The 20,548-nt window shown below is 39.9% G+C and overlaps 1 protein-coding gene across 3 annotated transcripts in view; it reads left to right on the top strand.

Moving 5' to 3' along the window:
- KATNA1 (katanin catalytic subunit A1) overlaps positions 1–18,130 on the top strand; it is a 41,887-nt gene extending 23,757 nt beyond the window's left edge. For 2 of the 3 annotated variants that reach the window (XM_060616875.2, XM_060616878.2), the window contains exons 5-11: positions 8,776–8,897; positions 10,061–10,166; positions 10,991–11,149; positions 15,389–15,515; positions 16,038–16,172; positions 16,486–16,612; positions 17,860–18,130. In XM_060616875.2, coding sequence (XP_060472858.1) covers positions 8,776–8,897; positions 10,061–10,166; positions 10,991–11,149; positions 15,389–15,515; positions 16,038–16,172; positions 16,486–16,612; positions 17,860–18,058 — 975 coding nt within the window. In that variant the 3' untranslated portion in view covers positions 18,059–18,130. The remainder of the gene's footprint in view (positions 1–8,775; positions 8,898–10,060; positions 10,167–10,990; positions 11,150–15,388; positions 15,516–16,037; positions 16,173–16,485; positions 16,613–17,859) is intronic. The other variant, XM_078447448.1, reaches the window with a different exon arrangement.
- The last annotated feature ends 2,418 nt before the right edge of the window (positions 18,131–20,548 follow it).

Here is a 20,548-nt window from a genome sequence, read left to right as displayed (position 1 = left end):
ATAAAATACAATATATAAAGAAGAATAAATAAATTAACCTGCACTTAGCTTTGAAAACCTTCGTGGCTGGTGTGAGGGAGATGAGACAGAGGAGGGTTATTGTGTAGGATGACTTTGACTATCACTAACGGAATCACTGCTGTCTGTTAGCTTAATAGAATCTTTTTCTGCATGGAGGCCATTGTATATGCTTGCACGGATGTTGACTACAGTACTATATTAATAAACTCTTGTCATGTACTGTATTTAACATAACTGGAACTAAGGCAGGAGAAGAAAGGGTCTATATCTCAGGCAGCCTGACCTAGAAGGAAGCAAAACATTCCTAAGCTTACTCTCGTATGAAAAAGCAAAGACTGTCCACAGGTGTTTTGAAGTGACAAAGATATACTAGTGCCAGTTGTGGGCACCTTCCAGCATTCTGAAAAATCACTGATTTCTGCCAAACACCGCGGCCTGAGACCAGGGATCTGAGCATGGGAGACTATCACCCACAATTCCACAGAGAGAGAGAGGGAGAGAGAGAGGAACCATCGGCTCACTTGTGATCTTGTGATGTTCAGCATCACATACTACTTGTGGTGCAAGACATAACTCGTGTATCAAGTTAAAATTTATTAGAGATGTTTGCTCATCTTGTGGCACTAGCAAAACAAGTTACTCGCAATCCAAGGGTTTACTGTAATTAGATGCTGAATGGTGGTAGTAGCTAGTGACTAAAAAGAACAGACTTCTGGGTGGCTGCGTGCCTCAGTTGGTTGCGTGTCTGATTTCCGTTCTGGTCATGATCTCGGTTTTGTGAGTTCAAGCCCCATCTTGAGCTCTGCGCTGGCCCTGCGGACCCTGCTTGGGATTCTCTCTCTGCGTTTCCCCTGCTTGCAGTCTCTCTGTCTCAAAATAAATAAATAAACTTAAAAAAATAAATAGAACAAACTTCTTAGAAGAAGAGGATGATGGTAGTCAGAAAACCTCATGGAATAAAACCATTAAGCCATAAAAGGTGAATAGACTTTTATCCTATTTAAAATCTTTTATTACATATTCATTTTAGAAAATCAGAAAATAGAGTAAGTAAAAACCCCTCAAACTCACATTCCTGCTCTTCCTGAGATCTGTTAATCCCATGGAATATCCTTTTCCATATACATGACTTTTTTTTTTTTTTTTTTTTTTTTTTTTTGCCAAAAGTGGAATCATAAAGTAATCTGTTCTTTTCAGCAGTCAGTATATTCTGACAATCTTTCTATATTGAGCTGGTCTGTTCTAAATAGTAGCTGTACAAATGACTAGAGGAAAGGAAATACAAGCACAGACACGTGCTCTTTAGTGCATTTTTTTTTAAATTTTTAAAAAAATGTTTATTTTTGAGAGGTGGGGGAGGGACAGAGAGAGAGGGAGACACAGAGTCCAAAGCAGGCTCCAGGCCCCAAGCTCTTAGCACAGAACCTGACTTGGGGCTTGAACCCATGGACTGTGAGTGAGCTTGTGACCTGAGCTGAAGTTGTACACTTAACCAACTGAGCCACCCAGGCGCCCCACAGTGTTTCTCTTCAGGTCTTTTGCCTATTGTCAAAATGGGTTGTCCTTCTACCATTGGGGTTTGAGAGTTCTTTATTATTTTTTTTTTAATTTTTAAAAAAAAATTTTTTTTTAAACGTTTTATTTATTTTTGAGACAGAGAGAGACAGAGCATGAACGGGGGGAGGGGCAGAGAGAGAGGGAGACACAGAATCTGAAGCAGGCTCCAGGCTCTGAGCCATCAGCCCAGAGCCTGACGCGGGTCTCGAACTCACAGACCGCGAGATCGTGACCTGAGCTGAAGTCGGACGCTTAACCGACTGAGCCACCCAGGCGCCCCGAGAGTTCTTTATTATTATTTTATTATTTTAAATTTACATCCAAATTAGCATATAATGGTTTCAGGAGTAGAATCCAGTGGTTCATCCCCTACATAGAACACCCAGTGCTCATCCTAGCAGGTGCCCTCCTTAATGCCCTTTGCCCATTTGATCCATCCCCCCACCCACACGCCCTCCAGCAACCCTGAGTTTGTTCTCTATTTTTAAGAGTCTCTTATGTTTTGTCCCCTCCCCCCCGTTTTTATATTATTTTTGCTTCCCTTCCCTTATGTTCATCTGTTTTGTGTCTTAAATTCCACATATGAGTGAAGTCATATGATATTTGTCTTTCTCTGACTAATTTGGCTTAGGATAATATACTCTAATTTTATTCTTGGTGTTGCAAATGGCAGGTTTTCATTCTTTTTGATTGCTGACTAATACTCCATTGTATATGTATACCACATCTTCTGTATCCATTCATCTGTCGCTGGACATTTGGGCTCTTTCCATACTTTGGCTATTGTCGATAGCGCTGCTATAAACATTGGGGTGCATGTGCCCTTTCAAAACAGTGTACCTGTATCCCTTGGATAAATACCTAGTAGTGCAATTGCTGGGTCGTAGGGTAGTTCTATTTTTAATTTTTTGAGGAACCTCCATACTGTTTTCTAGAGTGGCTGCACCAGTTTGCATTCCCACCAGCCGTGCAAAAGAGATCCTCTTTCTCCGCATCCTTGCCAACATCTGTTGTTGCCTGAGTTGTTAATGTCCGCCATTCTGACAGGTGTGAGGTGGTATCTCATTGTGGTTTTGATTTGTATTTCCTTGATGATGAGTGATGTTAAGCATTTTTTCATGTGTCAGTTGGCCATCTGGATGCCTTCGTTGGAAAAGTGTCATGTCTTTTGCCCATTTCTTCACTGGATTATTTGTTTTTTGGATGTTCGTTAAGTTCTTTATAGATTTTGGATACTAACCCTTTATCTAATATGTCATTTGCAAATATCTTCTCCCATATTGGTAGCGTTTTAGTTTTGCTGTGAGAGTCCCTCATATATTCTGGGTGCTAGCCCTTTGTTAGATACGTGTTCTGCAACTATTTTCTTTCAGTGTGAAACTTGTCTGTTTGTTGTTTTAAATGGATCTTTTACAAGGCAAAATATTTTAATTTTGGTGAAGTCCAGTATTCCAATTTATAAATTGTACTTCTGGTATTGAGTTTTTAACTCTTTGCCTAGCTCTAGATCCTAAAGATTTTCTATTCTTTTCCTAAAAGTTTTATAAATTTATGTTTTACATTTAAACTCATGATCTGTTGTGAGTTGATTTTTGTGTAAGGCTTAGGTTGAGGTTCAGTTATTATACATGTGCAATTTCTCCAGCACCATTTGTTGGAAAGGCTATATTTTACCGAATTGCTTTTATACCTTTTTTTTAAAAATGAGTTGGGCATATTTGTGTGCCTTTGTGTTTCACTGATACATGTATCTGCCTCTCAACCAGTACTGCCCAGTCTTGGTTACTAGAGCTGTCTAATAAGTCTTCAAATTGGGTAGACTGATTCATCCCATTTCATTCTTTCTTTTCAAAATTGTTTTAGCTATTCTCGTTCCTTTCTTTTTCCGTATAAATTTTAGAATCTTGTCTTTTTTTTTAAATTTTATTTTTTATTTTTAAAAATTTATATCCAAATTTGTTAGCATATAGTGAAACACTGATTTCAGGAGTGGATTCCTTAGTGCCCCTTACCCATTTAGCCCATCCCCCCTCCTACAATCCCTCCTGTAACCCTCAGTTCTCCATATTTGAGTCTCTTCTGTTTTGTCCCCCTCCCTGTTTTTATATTATTTTTGTTTCCCTTCCCTTATGTTCATCTGTTTTCTCTCTTAAAGTCCTCATATGAATGAAGTCATATGATTTTTGTCTTTCTCTGACAATTTCACTTAGCATAATAGCCTCCAGTTCCATCCACGTAGTTGCAAATGGCAAGATTTCATTCTTTTTGATTGCCGAGTAATACTCCATTGTGTATATATATATATACCACATCTTCTTTATCCACTCATCCATTGATGGACATTTGGGCTCTTTCCATACTTTGGCTGTTGCTGATAGTGCTGCTATAAACATGGGGGTGCATGTGTCCCTTCGAAACAGCACACCTGTATCCCGTGGGTAAATGCCTAGCAGTGCAACTGCTGGGTCGTAGGGTAGTTCTATTAGTTTTTTGAGGAACCTCCATACTGTTTTCCAGAGTAGCTGCACCAGCTTGCATTCCCATAAAATCAGCTTTTCTACCTCTACAAAGAATCTTGCTGAGGTTTTGATTCATGAGGTTTTGAATCATGTTAAATCTGTATATCAGTTTGTGGAAAGTTGACCTCTTTATTATATCAAGTCTTCCAGTTCATGAACATGTTATTTATCTACTTTTATTTAGAGTTTTTATTTCTTTCATCAGCATTGTATAGTTTCAGAATACAAGTCTTGCAGATGTCCTGTTAGATTTTACATTTGTTTCACTTTTTTTAAGTGATTGTAAGTGGCATTGTATTTCTAATTTCAGTGTCTACCTATTTGTTGCTAGTACTGTATATGGAAACAGAATTGACTTTCCAAAAAAATATATATATTAATGGTGGTTTTAATATAATGCAACATAGGGGTGCCTGGGTGGCTCAGTTGGTTCATCATTTGTGGGTTCAAGCCCCCCATCAGGCTCTGTGCTGACAGCTCAGAGTCTGGAATCCACTTCAGATTCTGTGTCTCCCTCTCTTTCTGCCCCTCCCCTGCTTACACTCTGTGTGTGTGTGTGTGTGTGTGTGTGTGTGTGTCTCAAAAATAAATCTAAACATTTAAAAACAATTTTTAAAAATATGATGTAACATAAAGTTTACCATTTTAACGTATTTATACACACACACACACACACACACACACACACACACACACATATATTTTTTTTTTTTTTTGAGAGAGCGAGAGCTGGGGAGGAGCAGAGGGAGAGAATCTTAAGCAGGCTCCACACTTAGCATGGAGCCTGACATGGGGCTCAATCTCATAACCCTGAGATCATGACCTGAGCCAAAATCAAGAGGCGGACCCTTAACTGACTAAGCCACCCAGGCTCCCCCCATTTTAACCATTTTTAAGTGTGCAGTTTAGTGAAGTTAAGTACATTTATATTGTTGTACCATCACCACCATCCATCACGGAACATTTTCAATTTTGCAAAACTGAAACGCTACCCATTAAATAAATAAATAGCTCCCTGAAAAGGAAAACTCTGTCTTCTGCCTACTCCCTGCTCACAGAACACTTCTGAATTCCAAGTGTGTAGGGTTCCCCACACCAACCAACTTGCCAACACCAGCTGCATATCCTACAACTTAAGTTTGACACTTCTCTACCTGGAGTTAGCATCGGATCTCCCAGGTAAGGGCTCAGTCCCACAAGATTGCTTCCACATCAGTACCACTTGCAAGTCAGGATGTCCCCTGTGTTTCTGATCAACTGGTATAAATCAGAGGCTACCATGACTCCCTCCTTGGTTCAGTAATTTGCCAGAGCAGCTGACTGAACTCAGGAATAACAGTTTATACCGGGCTACCAGTTTATTACAAAGGATACAACTCAGGTACAGCCAGATGGAAGAGTAGCATAGGGCAAGGTATATGGGAGCTTCTGTGCCTTCTCCAGGCATGCCACGTTCCTAGCACCTTCACGTGTTCACAAACTGGAAGGTCTCCGAACCACATCCTTCTGGGTTATTATGGAGACTTCATTATGTGGTCATGATTGATTAAATCATTGGCTATCGGTGATTAATTGAACCTTCAGCCCCCTCCCCTTGCCAGAGGTTGGTGGGGTGGGGCCGAAGTTCCAACACTTTGATCACCTGTTTGGTTCCCTTGGCAACAGCCCTATCTTGTGGTTATCTAGGGGCTTTCCAAAACTTAAGGTGTTAGCATAAGCTCAGGCATGGTTCAGAGGGGCCTGTTAAGAATAACAAAGGACACCTCTTCATCTTTACTGCTCTGGAGCAATTTTAGGAGCTGGGAACAAAAACTAAATATTATAGCAAAAGATCTTCCCATAGTTCTTATCACTTAAGAAACTACTAGCATTGTAGGAGCTGTGTGCCAGGAATGGGAGTTAGACTGAATATATACTTACTACAAATCATAGTATCACACTCCCTTTTCCTCCCTTCCTCAGCCCCTGGCAACCATTATTTTACTTTCTGTCTCTATGAATTTGATTGCTTTAAGTACCTCATATGAGTAGAATTGTACAGTATTTGCCTCTTCTTTTAGCTTATTCTACTTAGTATAAGGTCTGTCAGAATTTCACCAACTCCATTGGTTTTTATCCAGTCATCCATCGATGGACACTAGGTTGCTTCCACCTTTTAGCTATTGTGAATAATGCTTCCATGTCATTGGTGTATAAAAATCTCCTCGAGACCCTGTTTTCAAGTCTTTTGGAGATATATGGATATATATATCCATCTAGAAATGGAATTGAGTCATGTATAATTCTGTTTTTAATTTTTCAAGGCATCACCAAACTTCCACAGTGGTTGCACCATTTTTACATCTCCATCAATAATGCACATAGGTTCCAATTTCTCCACGTTTTTGCCAACACTTGTTATTTTCTGTGTTTTTTGCTTTTACAAATTTTTATAATAGCCATCATGATGGTATGAACTGGTATCTCATTGAGGTTTTGATTTGCATTTCTCTAGTGATAAAATTGACTTTTGTATATTTGTCTTGTGTCCTGCCACCTTGCTGAAGTCATTTATTAATTTTAGGAGAATTTTTGTAGCATCCTTACCATTTTCTGAGTAGACATCATGTCATTTGCAAATAGAACATTTTTGTTTCTTTCTTTTGGATTTAGATGCTTTTATTCCTTTTCTTGCTCTGTTACTTTGGCTGAAACTTTTAGCGCTATGTTGAACAAGTGTGATGAAAGTGGACATGCTAGCTTGTTTTCAGTTTTAGGGGGAGGCCATTCAGTGTTTCTTTATTAAATAAAACATCAATGCTAGGTTTGTTGTGTATGCTCCTTACCATGTTGAAGAAGTTCCTCTTTAATCCTGTTTTTCTGAGAGTTTTTATTCTAGATGGATGTTGAGTTATGCCAGATGCTTTTTTAGCATCTATTGTATGATGCTATAGTTTTTCTTCTTTAGTGTGTTAATATATAGATTAACATGTGTGTGTTTGTGTGTGTGTGTGTGTGTGTGTGTGTACTATGTATTGAACTAGCCTTGCATCTCTGGAATAAACATCAGTTGGTTATAGTATACAATTCTTTTTTCTTGCTGGATTCTTTCTTTTTTGTTTAATTTTTTTTTAATGTTTTTATTTATTTTTGAGACAGAGAGAGACAGAGCATGAGCAGGGGAGGGGCAGAGAGAGAGGGAGACACAGAATCCAAAGCAGGCTCCAGGCTCTGAGCTGTCAGGACAGAGCCCGATGCAGGGCTCAAAGTCACAAACTGTGAGATCATGACTGAGCTGAAGTCAGACGCTTAACCGACTGAGCCACCCAGGCACCCTTATTTATTTTTTTTAATTTAATTTTTTTTAGTAATCTTTACGCCCAGTGTGGGGCTTAAACTCACAACCCTAAGATCAAGGGTTGCATGCTCTTCTGACCAAACTAGCCAGGTGCCCCGACCTTCTCTTTTAAATGCACAATACCTTCCTTGAATTTTTTATGTTAGTATCAGATATTGAATATGTATATTGTGAGACATACTTTTTTTGCCATCTAGTGTAAGACTTTTGAATATTATAAATATTGGCTAAGTGGATACATTAATACTTTTAGATCCCACCACTAAGAAATCATGTTACGGGCTAACCAATGTTGATGAGACAGGGTAGGAATTCTGGTACAAGGCCAAGTAAATATTTACCACAGTTCAGAGCTTCGTACATTTCCTTGCCTTATATAAAATTCGAGTATCTCTAATTTTTTACAGCACCTCATAGGACAAAGAGAATACCCATCCATTAGTGAAGAAGTTAGGTTCAGACCACTTTGCCATGTCCTAACAGCACACGTTGGACACAGCTCAGTTTCTCAGACTTTGGAGGCAGAGTAGACATTTCACTGTCGTTCCTCTTTTACCTTGATTTTCCCACTATTCCTTTTATCACAGAAACTGCCAGAAACGCAGCTTCACAAAAATGTGGCGTTATTGAAAGGAATGTAGTAGTTTTAATGTGGAAACAGAACTACCTGGAACTGGTAGTTCACCCAGTGTTCAACAGATTCTGCTGGGTTTCTCTCAAAAATGCAAAATATCCTGCAGTGCTCTGTGAGTTTGCCATTGTGCCCTGCAGTACTTCCGTACATGGCTTACGAGCTGTGACCCTAAGGACTGTGGGCACAGAGCACAGGAGGGGATCCCACCTAGGGATGGAGGTGTTTCTTGGAGTGGGATGGGAACTGTGGAAAGGGATGTTTTAGGAGCATTGGTGGGGGCCAAGTAGGTGGTTAAGAGTGAGCTGTAATCTTAGCTACAGAAACCGTCTGCCTTTAACCTTATGTCCTCTAAAGCTCTGAGATAAATGTCACACATATCTGATATTCGCTAGTAACCACAGTTCATCTCAGTATTGATTTCTTGATTCTTGCCAGTTCGTATACATAATACTTTTGTTTCACTTGAGCACTTTTGTCATACTTTTTATGTAAAAGTAAAAGTTGAATATGAAACTCTGATAACTCTGATGTTGGTGTAGAAGGATGACTTAATAGTCTTTGATTCTCTCCTTATTACTTGTACTATTATGTTAGCTCTTTAAAAAAATATCACTGGAGTCCAGTCTTTGTGTCTGACTCACAGAAACAAAATATAATTGTTGAGGCAATCAGAAGCTCCTGTTTTTTTTTTTTTTCTCCCAATGTAGAACAAATCACCTGCTGCAGTTACAGAACCAGAGACAAGTAAATTTGATAGTACTGGATATGATAAGGACTTAGTAGAAGCTTTGGAAAGAGATATAATTTCTCAGAATCCCAATGTTCGATGGTAAGTTATATCACAACAAGATAATGGGATAATGCTTTTAGGAAAAGAAAATGGAACCAGTGTGGGCATGCGCTGAAGATTAGTCCTTGGGGATGGACCCAGAGTACATGTAGTGTGAACCCAACACTTGGTTTAGGCTGTATCAAGTGTCTGTCTGAAACGATTTGATTTGATTTGATTATAACAAATGATAAATAAGTTTATATTAAATAAGAAAATCTTCCGTACAGAATGGGAAGAAGATCCCAGAAATTTCCATCTTCTTTTTGGGACATCCTCCAATGGTGAAATGGCAATGACTCTTATTGCATGTGTGTTGCTTGTTTTGGTTTTTACATAAGCTCTGTGCCCAAGTAGGGCTTGAACTTAACGACCCCGAGATCAAGAGTCTCGTGTTCTACGGACTGAGCCTTCCAGGAGCCCCATGTTGCTTGTTACCTGTGGGTTTATCCCATGGGTGTTTCTTTTATTTTCTCTGATTTCTAGTAATGGCTCTGAACTTATTTAATATTACATTGAATCAAAGAAGTATCATTGATGCACTGAGTTCTAAAAGCTCCCTTAATGATTTTTAGGGATGGCTTTGGGGATGTTTTACAAATGTTTTTTGGTATTTGAGATTTATACAGTGAGCATTTATTTTCATGGAAATGCCACGTGTAGCAGCAGTAGAGTTTTCTAGTGGTTGGAGATGACTTCATGGCGGTCTGTCTGATACTCTTTATCTCTGGGGTCTACCTCTCGGGAGGGTTGGAGGCAAAGCGGCAATATTGCAGCCTGGCTCTACTCTATGCCCTTTTTATTCTTTATGTTTGCTTGTTTGTTTTTAACGGGCTCATTGTTTCTAAGTCACGGAGTTTATGGAATGAGCATCACAAGAGCAGGAATGTAAAATGAGACACCTGATCTAAGATCTAAGTGGGCCCACAGACCTGTGTTCTGCTTCACCGGGTGGACGGACAGTCTTTCCCGCCAGGAACTCGAGAGTGAGCTTGTGCTGCAGGTCCGCCGGTCGGTGTGGCGGGCCTCGTCACGGTGTGCTGCGGAGAGGGCGGGCACTGTGGGCGCTGTGAGCCCGTGTGCCTCTAGCAGCTCTCGGGGACGACTACGTAGAGCTAAATGTGGAACATAAGAGCTTGTTGATAAAATCTCTCCTCTTTCAGGGACGATATTGCTGATTTAGTGGAAGCTAAAAAGTTGCTCAAGGAAGCTGTGGTGTTACCCATGTGGATGCCAGAATTCTTTAAGGGCATCAGGAGACCATGGAAAGTAAGTTTGTTATTGTTATGGCACTGACAGCGTGAAGGGCGTGTACATTGCTGTGGAAAACTCATATTTATCTTATTCAGGGAAGTGAGGGGAGAAAGAATAGGTAAGAAAAGCTTTCAATTAGAAGGTATGTCATGCAGAATTTTGTTTAGACCCAAAGCTCTTGCAAGGTTCCCAGAATAAGAAATAGGTACAGTGTGACCTTTGGAAAGTTGATTTCGAGTGAGCTTGTATTAGCCTGTGAACAAGTTGCCTAATGCAGAAACGCTGTTTTATGTCAGATGCTACACTTGTATCCTCTGCTTCTTGCGTTTGTCTTTAAGAGATGGAGACATCTGGATCGAGTAGGTGCTTTTTTTAAAAAGTCATGAGCTCTCTGAAAAGACAGTGAAAAAACCTTTCTTGGATTTGGAAAATGTGCTGATGGCTAACTGCACTTATGAAGAATTCTTGAAATATGAAATGATAAGCAAGCTACAAAGTTCTAGGCCTACTTTGAGTACAGCTGTGTAACAAAAAAACTAATTTGTTCAACCAAAAGACTAGGAGGAAATATGTCCAAGTAATATTGGTATTTGTGTTAGAGTGTGATTATTATAGTATCGATAATATTGATTATATTTTTCTCATTTCTGAGTTCCAGATTTTTACTAATGTAGTTACCTTTTATAATGAGAAAAGTAAATTTGTGCTAAAGTATCCTTTTGTTTATGTTTTATTTGTGTTAATATTATGTATTAGTTGCAAATTCGTAGTAATGGAATTCTTATGAATTAGAACAGTGGCTGGTAAATCTCTCACTTGTGTTCTTGTCTCCGCAACAGGGAGTGTTGATGGTTGGGCCACCCGGCACAGGAAAGACCCTGCTTGCTAAAGCAGTAGCCACGGAATGCAAGACAACATTCTTCAATGTGTCCTCATCCACTCTGACTTCCAAGTACAGAGGAGAGTCCGAGAAGCTTGTCCGTCTTCTGTTCGAAATGGTGAACGTTTGAGCCAACTCTAAAGATTCTTTACCTCTAAAAGGGGAGAAAGTGAGTCGTAACTATCTCCAGTGTGTAGAACAGTGAGGCAAGGTGATGTGCCCAGAGTGGGATTCCCGTGCCTTCGAAGCTAGAATCCTTTAATCACATGAGTAAATCGACTTTTTCCATGTCTCCTTTCCTCTAGAGGAAGAGCCATCTCTGATGGCTTATGGGCATGCTCACATTATGGGATCTGCATTACTAACCTGCTATAAGAGTTTGAAATTACTCTGTTTTCTAAATCAGTAGGCTTAGGTATAATATGGTAAATGCACTGTCATAACAGTAATGCAGAACGGTGAAAATCAAGTAGTTATGGAACTTAGATCACCTCCAGTCTATTAACTATATAGTAAATACCTTGCGTTTAATGCCCCAGTCTTTGGATTGTTACTTCTTTGCTTGTTAACTTTGAGTTTCTTTTTTCCTTCTTCCACCCCCCACAAATCTGAATATCAGAAGGAATATAATTCAACAAATTCTAGTAGAGTGTTTAGATTGAATTCAACAGCTTTCTAGACTTCAGACTCTAAGCTTCACTGATGATTTCAGTCTTGCCTCATTTAAGAAATTGTGTAGTTTAGGGGTGCCTGGCTGGCTCAGTTGGTTAAGTGTCCAACTTCGGCTCAGGGCATGATCTCGCAGTTCGTGAGTTTGAGCCCCGTGTCGGGCTCTGTGTTGACAGCTCAGAGCCTGGAGCCTGATTCGGATTCTGTGTCTCCCTCTCTCTCCGCCCCACCCCTGCTTGTGCTCTTTCTGTCTGTCTGTCTGTCTGTCTGTCTCTCTCTCTCTCAAAAATAACGTTAAAAAAAATCATGTAGTTACATGTATTAGAACAGAGTTACACTTATTATAGAGAATGGCTAGCATTCTTAACTCTAAAGACTCCATCATGGATGAAGTCTTAGATAGCTATGTTAATGACGCTAGATCTTACTTCCTTAGGCTCAGAATAAAAACAAGCAAACGAAAACCCTCATATAATTTCAGGTTATCCATGTCTTTTTTAAAAAAATGTTTTTAATGTTTATTTTTGAGAGAGCGAGTGAGCATGAGCAGGGGAGGGGTAGGGAGAAGGGGACACACAGAATCTGAAGCAGGCCCCAGGTTCCAAGCTGTCAGCACAGAGCCCTATGCGGGGCTTGAACTCATGGACCACAAGATCATGACCTGGGGCCAAAGTCAGATACTCAACCAGCTGAGCCACCCAGGTGCCCCAGGTTATCCATTTTCTGTGAAGTCTTCTGTTTCAATTCCTATTTTGTCCTTCAAGTTCGATAACTTATAAGGCAGGATGCAAATTCTAACAGGTTCTTCTTAATAGCTTATCAATAATTTATGCCACTAGAGGAATCTAGTGGAGAACCTCTTAGATCATTTATTTGTTTCAGGGGAAAGAAAATTATACTGTCAGGATTCCAGAATAACTAGGCTTTTTAAAAATGTAAGCTAAGTAGAGTAAATGGCTAAGTAGGGCATCTTTAGAGCCAGGTGGCCTGGGTTCAGACCCCTCCTCTCTCGCTTTCCGAGCTGGTAACTGTGGGCAGAGTCCTTTCCTGATCCTCAGTTGCTTTATAAAAAGAGGACCATTCGACAGGAGTTACTTCTGTGAAACAAGCTCATGCATATAAATTGTTTAATACAGAGAGCCTGACTCACAAGGGCAAATAGAAATTAGCTGTTCTGTTTAAGAATTATTTGATATATTTTCTAATGGAGGGTTTATATTTGAGAAAACTGACCATTTTCTTCTGTGTGGAAGCCTGTTTCAAAGTATTAATTTACATTATTTTTTATAGTGAGGTTTATGAAGGTATATCAAACAGCTTATTTTTTACTGGCTTCCCTGGTGTTTACCATCTCTAAATAAATGCCTGCTTATCTGGAATATGCTGCTTTCAGTTGTCTGCTTAAGTAGGGGCTTAATCTCAAGCCAGTGCCTACAGTTTGGAGCTTCTGCCTTTGCGACTTTTGATTAGAGCTCAGATTTAAAACTAGCTTAGTTGGTTGTTTTTTGTTTTTTTTTTTCTGTTCACCATATGGGCTCTCTTGTAGAGTAAAGTGATACTGCCTCTCATATCTTGTTTTGACTGCTCTATAGAGGACTTGCCTCTCCCTGAGGGCCCAGCCCTGTCCCCAGAAATCTCTCAAAGCAAACATGCCTCAAGGCTTGTATTTTAAATAATGTCACTTAAATATAAGTGTATCCAGGAGTTTTCTCATGACATGGTAACAAACACATACAAAAACTTAGTGGTATAATTTTTGTTGCATTGTCAAGAACTTTTCATTTTCAAGTGTCAGAAACCTAATCGAATGAGCTTAAAAGAATAATATACTGGGTCATGTAACTAGGAATTTTTGGAGGTTATGTTTTAGATTTTTAGACCTACCAAGATCTAGCAATTCAGATGTTTTTGGGAATGTCTCTCTGACCTTTGCCTCTATTTTCCTGTGGATTGGCTTTGATTTGGGGCAGTCCTGAGTGGTGGTGAAGATAGCCATCAGAGCCTTAAGCCTTGTGTTTATTGTCTTTAAGGTAATCCCAGAGGAATTAGCCCTCATCTCTCAGTTCTTCCAGCAGAATTCCAGGGATTAATGTTTGGCCTGTTTTGAGTCACATGCCCGTGCATCATTTTGGTTAGAGAATTGGGAGTGATCTGATTGGCCAGGCCTGAATGATGCCCCTGTAACTTCAAAAGAGTTGGCCTCTCTTGAAGTAGTGGAACAAGAACGTAAAAGGATGGTTAATGAATGAAAAGGTGGACTTCTGTTACCAGAAGGGATGCTGTGCAGGCCAAAACATTTGAATCTGTAATATTTTCCATGTCATCCAAAGCCAATTTACATGTGCCTTGTAGCCTCTGCTTTAAGTCAGACCATTCTGCAGACCCTGAATAGTTGGGAAGAATCTACTAGGTTTTTTCTTTGTATGGCAACAAGTAGGTTGAAATTTAATTTTTATTAGTGTAGGCTCTGTTGACAGGTGGTTTCTTGATAGAATTTCAATTGAGAATATTTTTTGGATGCTTTTTTTTTTTCTTGTTTTCTCCTCTATTTTTTTTTCCTATTATTTGAAAAGAGTACAAAAATTTTTGTACATACTACCGAAAATCAAATCAGGACACCTTATTAAAAATTATCCAGGGTGCCTGGGTGGCTCAGTCAGTGGAGCGTCTGACTCTTGGTTTCGACTCAGGTCATGATCCCTGAGTTCCTGATTTGAGCCCCACATCAGGCTCTGTGCTGACAGCGTGGGGCCTGCTTGGAATTCTCTCTCCCTCCACCTCTGCCCTTCCCCCACTCTTATTCTCTCTCCCTCTCTCTCAAAATAAATAAACTTAAAACAAAAAATTAGATTGTCCCTGTGGAGGGAACTGATGACTTAGAATTCAGATTTTCAACTAAAAGAGAAAATGAGATTTAAAAATGTAAGGATTCTCCAAGTGGACAGACTAAAACTGAATCCATACTTTGGAGGCACAGTGCTTCCAAAACAGTGAATTGCCTCTTAGAGGATGCTAGATTATAACTCATGGTCCAAGAGAATTGTAGACCCAGTATAATTGCGTGTTCAAGTCCATAATGTTCACTTGCCATTGCAGACTTTTATTTTTTGGAAAAACCTTTGAAAAGTGCTGTTGGTTCACTAAGCCGTGTTTTGAGAAATCTTTGCCATCATTTAGCTTCAAACCCTCCTGTGCATTGATTCTGTAAGTTTGGATACTTCATTTAAAAATGGTTAATAATGAACTTCTTTAGTTACTGTAATAAATGTATTGTCAAATGGAAAATGGCAATTTAATGAGGATTTCTTAGAGGGAATCTATAGGATTTTATTTAAGGTAATGGTTGTCCGTAACCAGTTTTTTCTAGAACTTAAGAACACTTACAAATATCTGTAAATGTTTTCCGGCCATTGTCGTCCTTATTGTTGCAGCATACAAGGTAATTCTGTATGTGTATCACTCGTGAGTAAGTATATATTGCCAGCTCAAGTACTTAGTGTCACGAAAAAAGCCATGTAAGATTTAAGTATATGGTAAACTTATGTTAGACGCGATCTCTTAGCTGTTCCAGGTTATCCTGTCCCCCCAGCATTAGGACGAGACAGATGCGTTGTGGCTCTTCTCCTGATTGCTCTAGATAATTTTTAAATGAAATAAAAACCTGGTGTTACATGGTTTCTTTATTTAGGCTCGATTTTACTCTCCGGCCACCATATTTATCGATGAGATCGATTCCATTTGTAGTCGCAGAGGGACTTCAGAAGAGCACGAGGCAAGCAGGAGGGTGAAAGCAGAGCTGCTGGTTCAGATGGATGGTATGTGTGCGTCTGCGCACGGACTGAGCTCCACTCCTGGTGCTAAGCCACACGCTCCAGACGACCGGAGACGGCTGGCAGTAGGTCCTGGAGGTTGACGGTATACTGGGTACACTGACTGTGGGGACATGCCAGAAATAACGGCGATTCACAGAGCCCTCGTGGGATATGCTCGGATTTCTTATCGTTAGCAATGAAATTGAAATAAATGCAAATAACTTTGCCTCAGGGATACGGATGCTTTGAAAAATTGTAGAAATTGGTATACAGTTAAGCTGAGCTGGTCTTTTGATTAAATCTATTTTGAGGTGTTTTTTTTTTTCTTTTTTTGCACACTAAAACTTAGTTTTCTTGGGCCCCAAATTCATCTGTGTACCAATTAGCTTAAGAAGTCGTAGGGAGGCTTAAGAATTACACTACCTTGTAATTTAGTACCAAATATGAGATGATCTTTAAGTAGTTGAGCTTTAGTTTGTATACTGACTTAGTGTCTTTTTACATTCTCCTCACCCTTTTTCGTAGGTGTTGGGGGTGCTTCTGAAAATGATGACCCTTCCAAGATGGTTATGGTTCTGGCAGCTACTAACTTTCCCTGGGATATCGATGAGGCATTAAGACGACGTCTTGAGAAAAGAATCTATATTCCATTACCATCAGGTATCTTCATTTGAATCTTGTCAGAAAGCTCATGTTAACTGTTAGGTAGTTTTGCTTAGAGATTTTAAAACCTGGTATTAATTGACTTTCCTTTAAGGAGACACTTGTAGGATGTCTTTGCTTGTATTAATTGGTTTGGCTCTATCTAGAACCTGAAAGCCTCGATGCCAGGAAATTTTAAATAGCGAGGAGTGTCTCTTAAATTTTTAAGCAAATGAGCTCTAAGATTTGGAAAACCAACTTCTTATACAAAGTAGACTTGATTATGTTTATGTCGAAGGCTTAACATTTAAAAATTTGTTTCCATCATTAGCAAAAGGCAGGGAGGAGCTGTTACGAATAAGTCTACGTGAGCTGGAATTGGCTGATGACGTTGACCTTGCAAGTATAGCAGAAAATATGGAAGGTTATTCAGGTGCGGACATTACCAACGTGTGCAGGTATGAATTATTTTGAAAGCATAGGTTTTTGTGGGTATTAACTTCTGTTAGGAAGCGTTTACGCTGAATTAATAAGATAGGTGAAGAATAAAGACCTATATTACAGTTTCTAGTCAGAGACACAAGTTTTGGTATTAAGTTCGTGGTAAGGTGCTGGTAAGAATTTGAGTGTTTTGCATGTCACTGAACAGTGTGGTGCATTTGAAAACTACAAGTTTGAGAATTTGGTATTAGAACAACTGGTGTAATATAGAAAATCAGTAATTCTCGGATTAAAAAAACGTTGCTGTGCCTTTTCCATATACTTTTTTGTAAGAAATAGAACCGTGGAACTGATCGGGCATACTCAAGGAGAGTACGATCTCACTTTCAGTGCAAGTGTCCCGAATATGATAGGAACAGCAGTGAAAAAGAAACAAATCTCTAATCCAGTTGATTCAAGTAGGTTTTGTCCTGATTTAAGTATTAGTTCATATGTTTATCAGCAAGGTACTCATTGTAAAGTAAGCTCCCCACGCAGGTTGTCGTGAGGATTAGTGAAAACCAATGTGTGTCTGTGAAGCAGCTGTGTTTTATTTTACAGTGTACTTAAAAGGAAAAAATAAATATCTATATATACTTGTTTTTAACGTTTATTAAGGTTATTTACTTTTGAGAGAGAGAGCGTGTGAGAGGTCGGTAGGGGAGGGGCAGAGAGAGAGGAAGACGGAATCCCCAGCAGGACCCTTGGCATAAATGGTGGCTGTTATCCAAGGTGAAACTTGGTGAAAGCAGAGGTCCTTAAATCTGAAGTTTCTTCTTTAAAAACAAAACCATAAAAACCCCAAAAACAAACAAAACTAATACAGAAGGGAAAAGAGAAACACCTTGCTTTGATCATTTAGTTTTTCTTACACAGGTAGAAAATATTTTTCAGCTCACAGGTTCTCTCTTCTCTGATGTTTATTTTATCGGCCACTTAGAAAGAAATTCAATTGCTAGCGTCATTGTTAATACCCTTTTACTTTTCCTCGGGCTTCCTGCTCAGGATCATTCATTTAAGCTAATATCCTTATTTTCATCTTGGAAGATTTAACTGCTAAAAAACAACTCAGAACAAGCCTTGTATCTGATACAAGATTCTGTGCAATACTACATATGTCTAGTATGGATAATAACAGAGTAGTAACACATACTGAAAAAGTTTTCTTTCCCCAGGTTTATAGTCAATCAAAATAACACTGTGTGTGTTTTAATTTAAAAACTAGGGATGCATCCTTGATGGCAATGAGAAGGCGTATTGAAGGTTTGACCCCAGAAGAAATCAGAAATCTTTCAAAAGAGGAAATGCACATGCCTACAACTATGGAGGATTTTGAAATGGCTTTAAAAAAAGTATCTAAGTCAGTTTCTGCTGCAGATATCGAAAGATACGAGAAATGGATATTTGAGTTTGGATCATGCTAAATTCTCACGTGTAAACTGTGAGAAACCTGCCTTAAGTGTTTGAATAATAATTAAATGTAGTATTTCACTGCACCGAGTGCTATATTTTTTTAAACTTTCATAATGGTAAGATTTTAAAAACGATTCTGAATAAAGGCAGTTTTTTAAAGCTGCAAGCAAATTTGTTTTATTTTAGTATTGCCCCATTTCTCTTTCACTGACCACGTATGTTGCAGCACAAATGTGATTACTTAGCTTGGAAAGCGTCTTTCTACGCACTTCTGTGCACAGCGTCTTCTCTTCCCCTGTGCGTCTGCCGTTCCTTCTAAGGAGTAAGACTGGCTGTAGCACCCTGGGTGCCAGTGGATAACTGGAAATTCCCTAACATTTTTACACAAGTGGCCAGTGACGCATGAACCACGCCTAGTGCGCCTTCCTGCTTGCCGTTCCAGTGGTTTCCCTCCTCTTCCTGGGAGAGCTTTAAAGCCCCTTCGTTTTACAATGCACTTAAAAGGAAAAAAATATATATCTATATATACTTGCTTTAATGTATTTTTAAAATTTTTTTGTTTATTTATTTTTGATAGAGACAGAGCACAAGTTGGGGAGGGGCAGAGAGAGAAGGAGACACAGAACCTGAAGCAGGCTCCAGGCTCTGCGCTGTCAGCACAGAGCCCAATGCGGGGCCCGAACTCATAAACCATGAGATCATGACCTGAGCCGAAGTCAGACGCCCAACCGACCGAGCCACCCAGGTGCCCCTTGCTTTTAATGTTTTTAAGTTTATTTACTTTTGAGAGAGAGAGTGTGTGAGAGGGGGGTAGGGTAGGGGCAGAGAGAGGAAAACAGAATCCCCAGCAGGCTCCGCATTGTCACTGCAGGGCCCGACACAAGGCTCCATCCCACAAACCGTGAGATCATGACCTGAGCAGAAATCAAGAGTTGGACGCTTAACCACCTGAGCCACCCGGGCGCCCCGTGTACACTCTTGCTTGACTTTATTCTGCCTACCTATGAGCTGCCCTGTAGGCAAGTAAATTCTTGTAAGCTTACGCTGCTCACGGTACCCTAATAAATGACTCATTAACCCATTCACTCATGGATACTGTGCATAATTAAAATAACAGTTAATGGGGGCACCTGGGTGGCTCAGTCGGTTAAAGTCCGACTCTTGGTTTTGGCTCAGGCCATGGTGTCGCAGTTGGCAGGACTGAGCCCCGAGCTGGGCTCTGTGTTGGTGGCACGGAGCCTGCTTGGGATTGTCTCTCTCCCTCTCTCTCTCTTTTTCAAAATAAACATTTTTTTTTTTTAAAGTAACAGTTAATGGTGCAACTATGTTAATAAATGAAATAAAAATTAATGGCATACAATCTTACCTAAGATACTCATTTAAGATTACTTTTTAAAAATGTTTATTTATTTTGAGAGAGACAGACAGAAGGGGATGGGCAGAGAGAGAGAGAGAATCCTAAGCAGGCTCCTAGCTGCCAGCGCAGAGCCAGATGCAGGGCTTGAACTCACGAACCGTGAGATCGTGACCTGAGCCAAAATCAGGAGTGGGACGCATAACCAACTGAGCCACCCAGACACCCCAAGGATTACTCTGTAAAAGACAACTTATTGTATAGTCTCAACCATACAAAACAGAGCCTCAAAGAGACTGAGTGCTGCGGTGCCTGGGTGGATCATTCGGTTAGGGGTCCGACTTCGGCTCAGGTCATGATCTCGCAGTTTGTGAGTTCAAGCCCTGCATCGGGCTCTGTGCTGACAGCTCAGAGCCTGGAGCCTGCTTCGGATTCTGTGTCTCCCTCTCTCTCTCTCTGCCCCTTCCCCGCTTGTGCTTTCTCTCTCTCTCTCTCAAAAATAAACAAATAAAAAAAAAAAAAAAAGACTGTCACACCATGGTCCCAGGTGTCACTGGTAAGGAGGCAAGGCAGGAGAGGGCTCTGCTAACTGCAAAGCCTGCACTCTCCAATTGGCCACATAGCCTCCTACATTGTTCTCCTTACCTAGAGTCTATAAGCATCATGCTTCATGGATGCACTGGAGGTAGAGCTGGTAATTTCTAGCAACTTTGAGGAAGGACATAAAGAGTTACTATAAGCTGGGTGACTTTAGGATCAAACTAAATTTAAATTGCTATCATTTATTCTATAACTTGGAGAAAGTGTATTTCACAGGGCTGTTAGTCCTTATTAAAAACAGCTAGGCAAAAATGAAACCTCACTCCTTCACTCTGCCACCTGTCATCTTTCCCCCACACATACGTTATCTATTTAGCCTAAATCTAAGGTGGTTTTATTTTTTACCCCCTCTTCCCTAAGTTGGTTTTTTTTTTTTTTTAATTTTTTTTTAATGTTTATTTATTTTTGAGACAGGGAGAGACAGAGCATGAACGGGGGAGGGTCAGAGAGAGAGGGAGACACAGAATCTGAAACAGGCTCCAGGCTCTGAGCTGTCAGCACAGAGCCTGACGCAGGGCTCGAACTCACAGAGCGCGAGATCGTGACC

The sequence above is a fragment of the Panthera onca genome, chromosome B2 (assembly GCF_046562875.1).
Source record: "Panthera onca isolate mPanOnc1 chromosome B2, mPanOnc1 haplotype 2, whole genome shotgun sequence".
Lineage (NCBI taxonomy): Eukaryota > Metazoa > Chordata > Mammalia > Carnivora > Felidae > Panthera > Panthera onca.
This window is presented reverse-complemented; position numbering and strand designations above follow the sequence as displayed.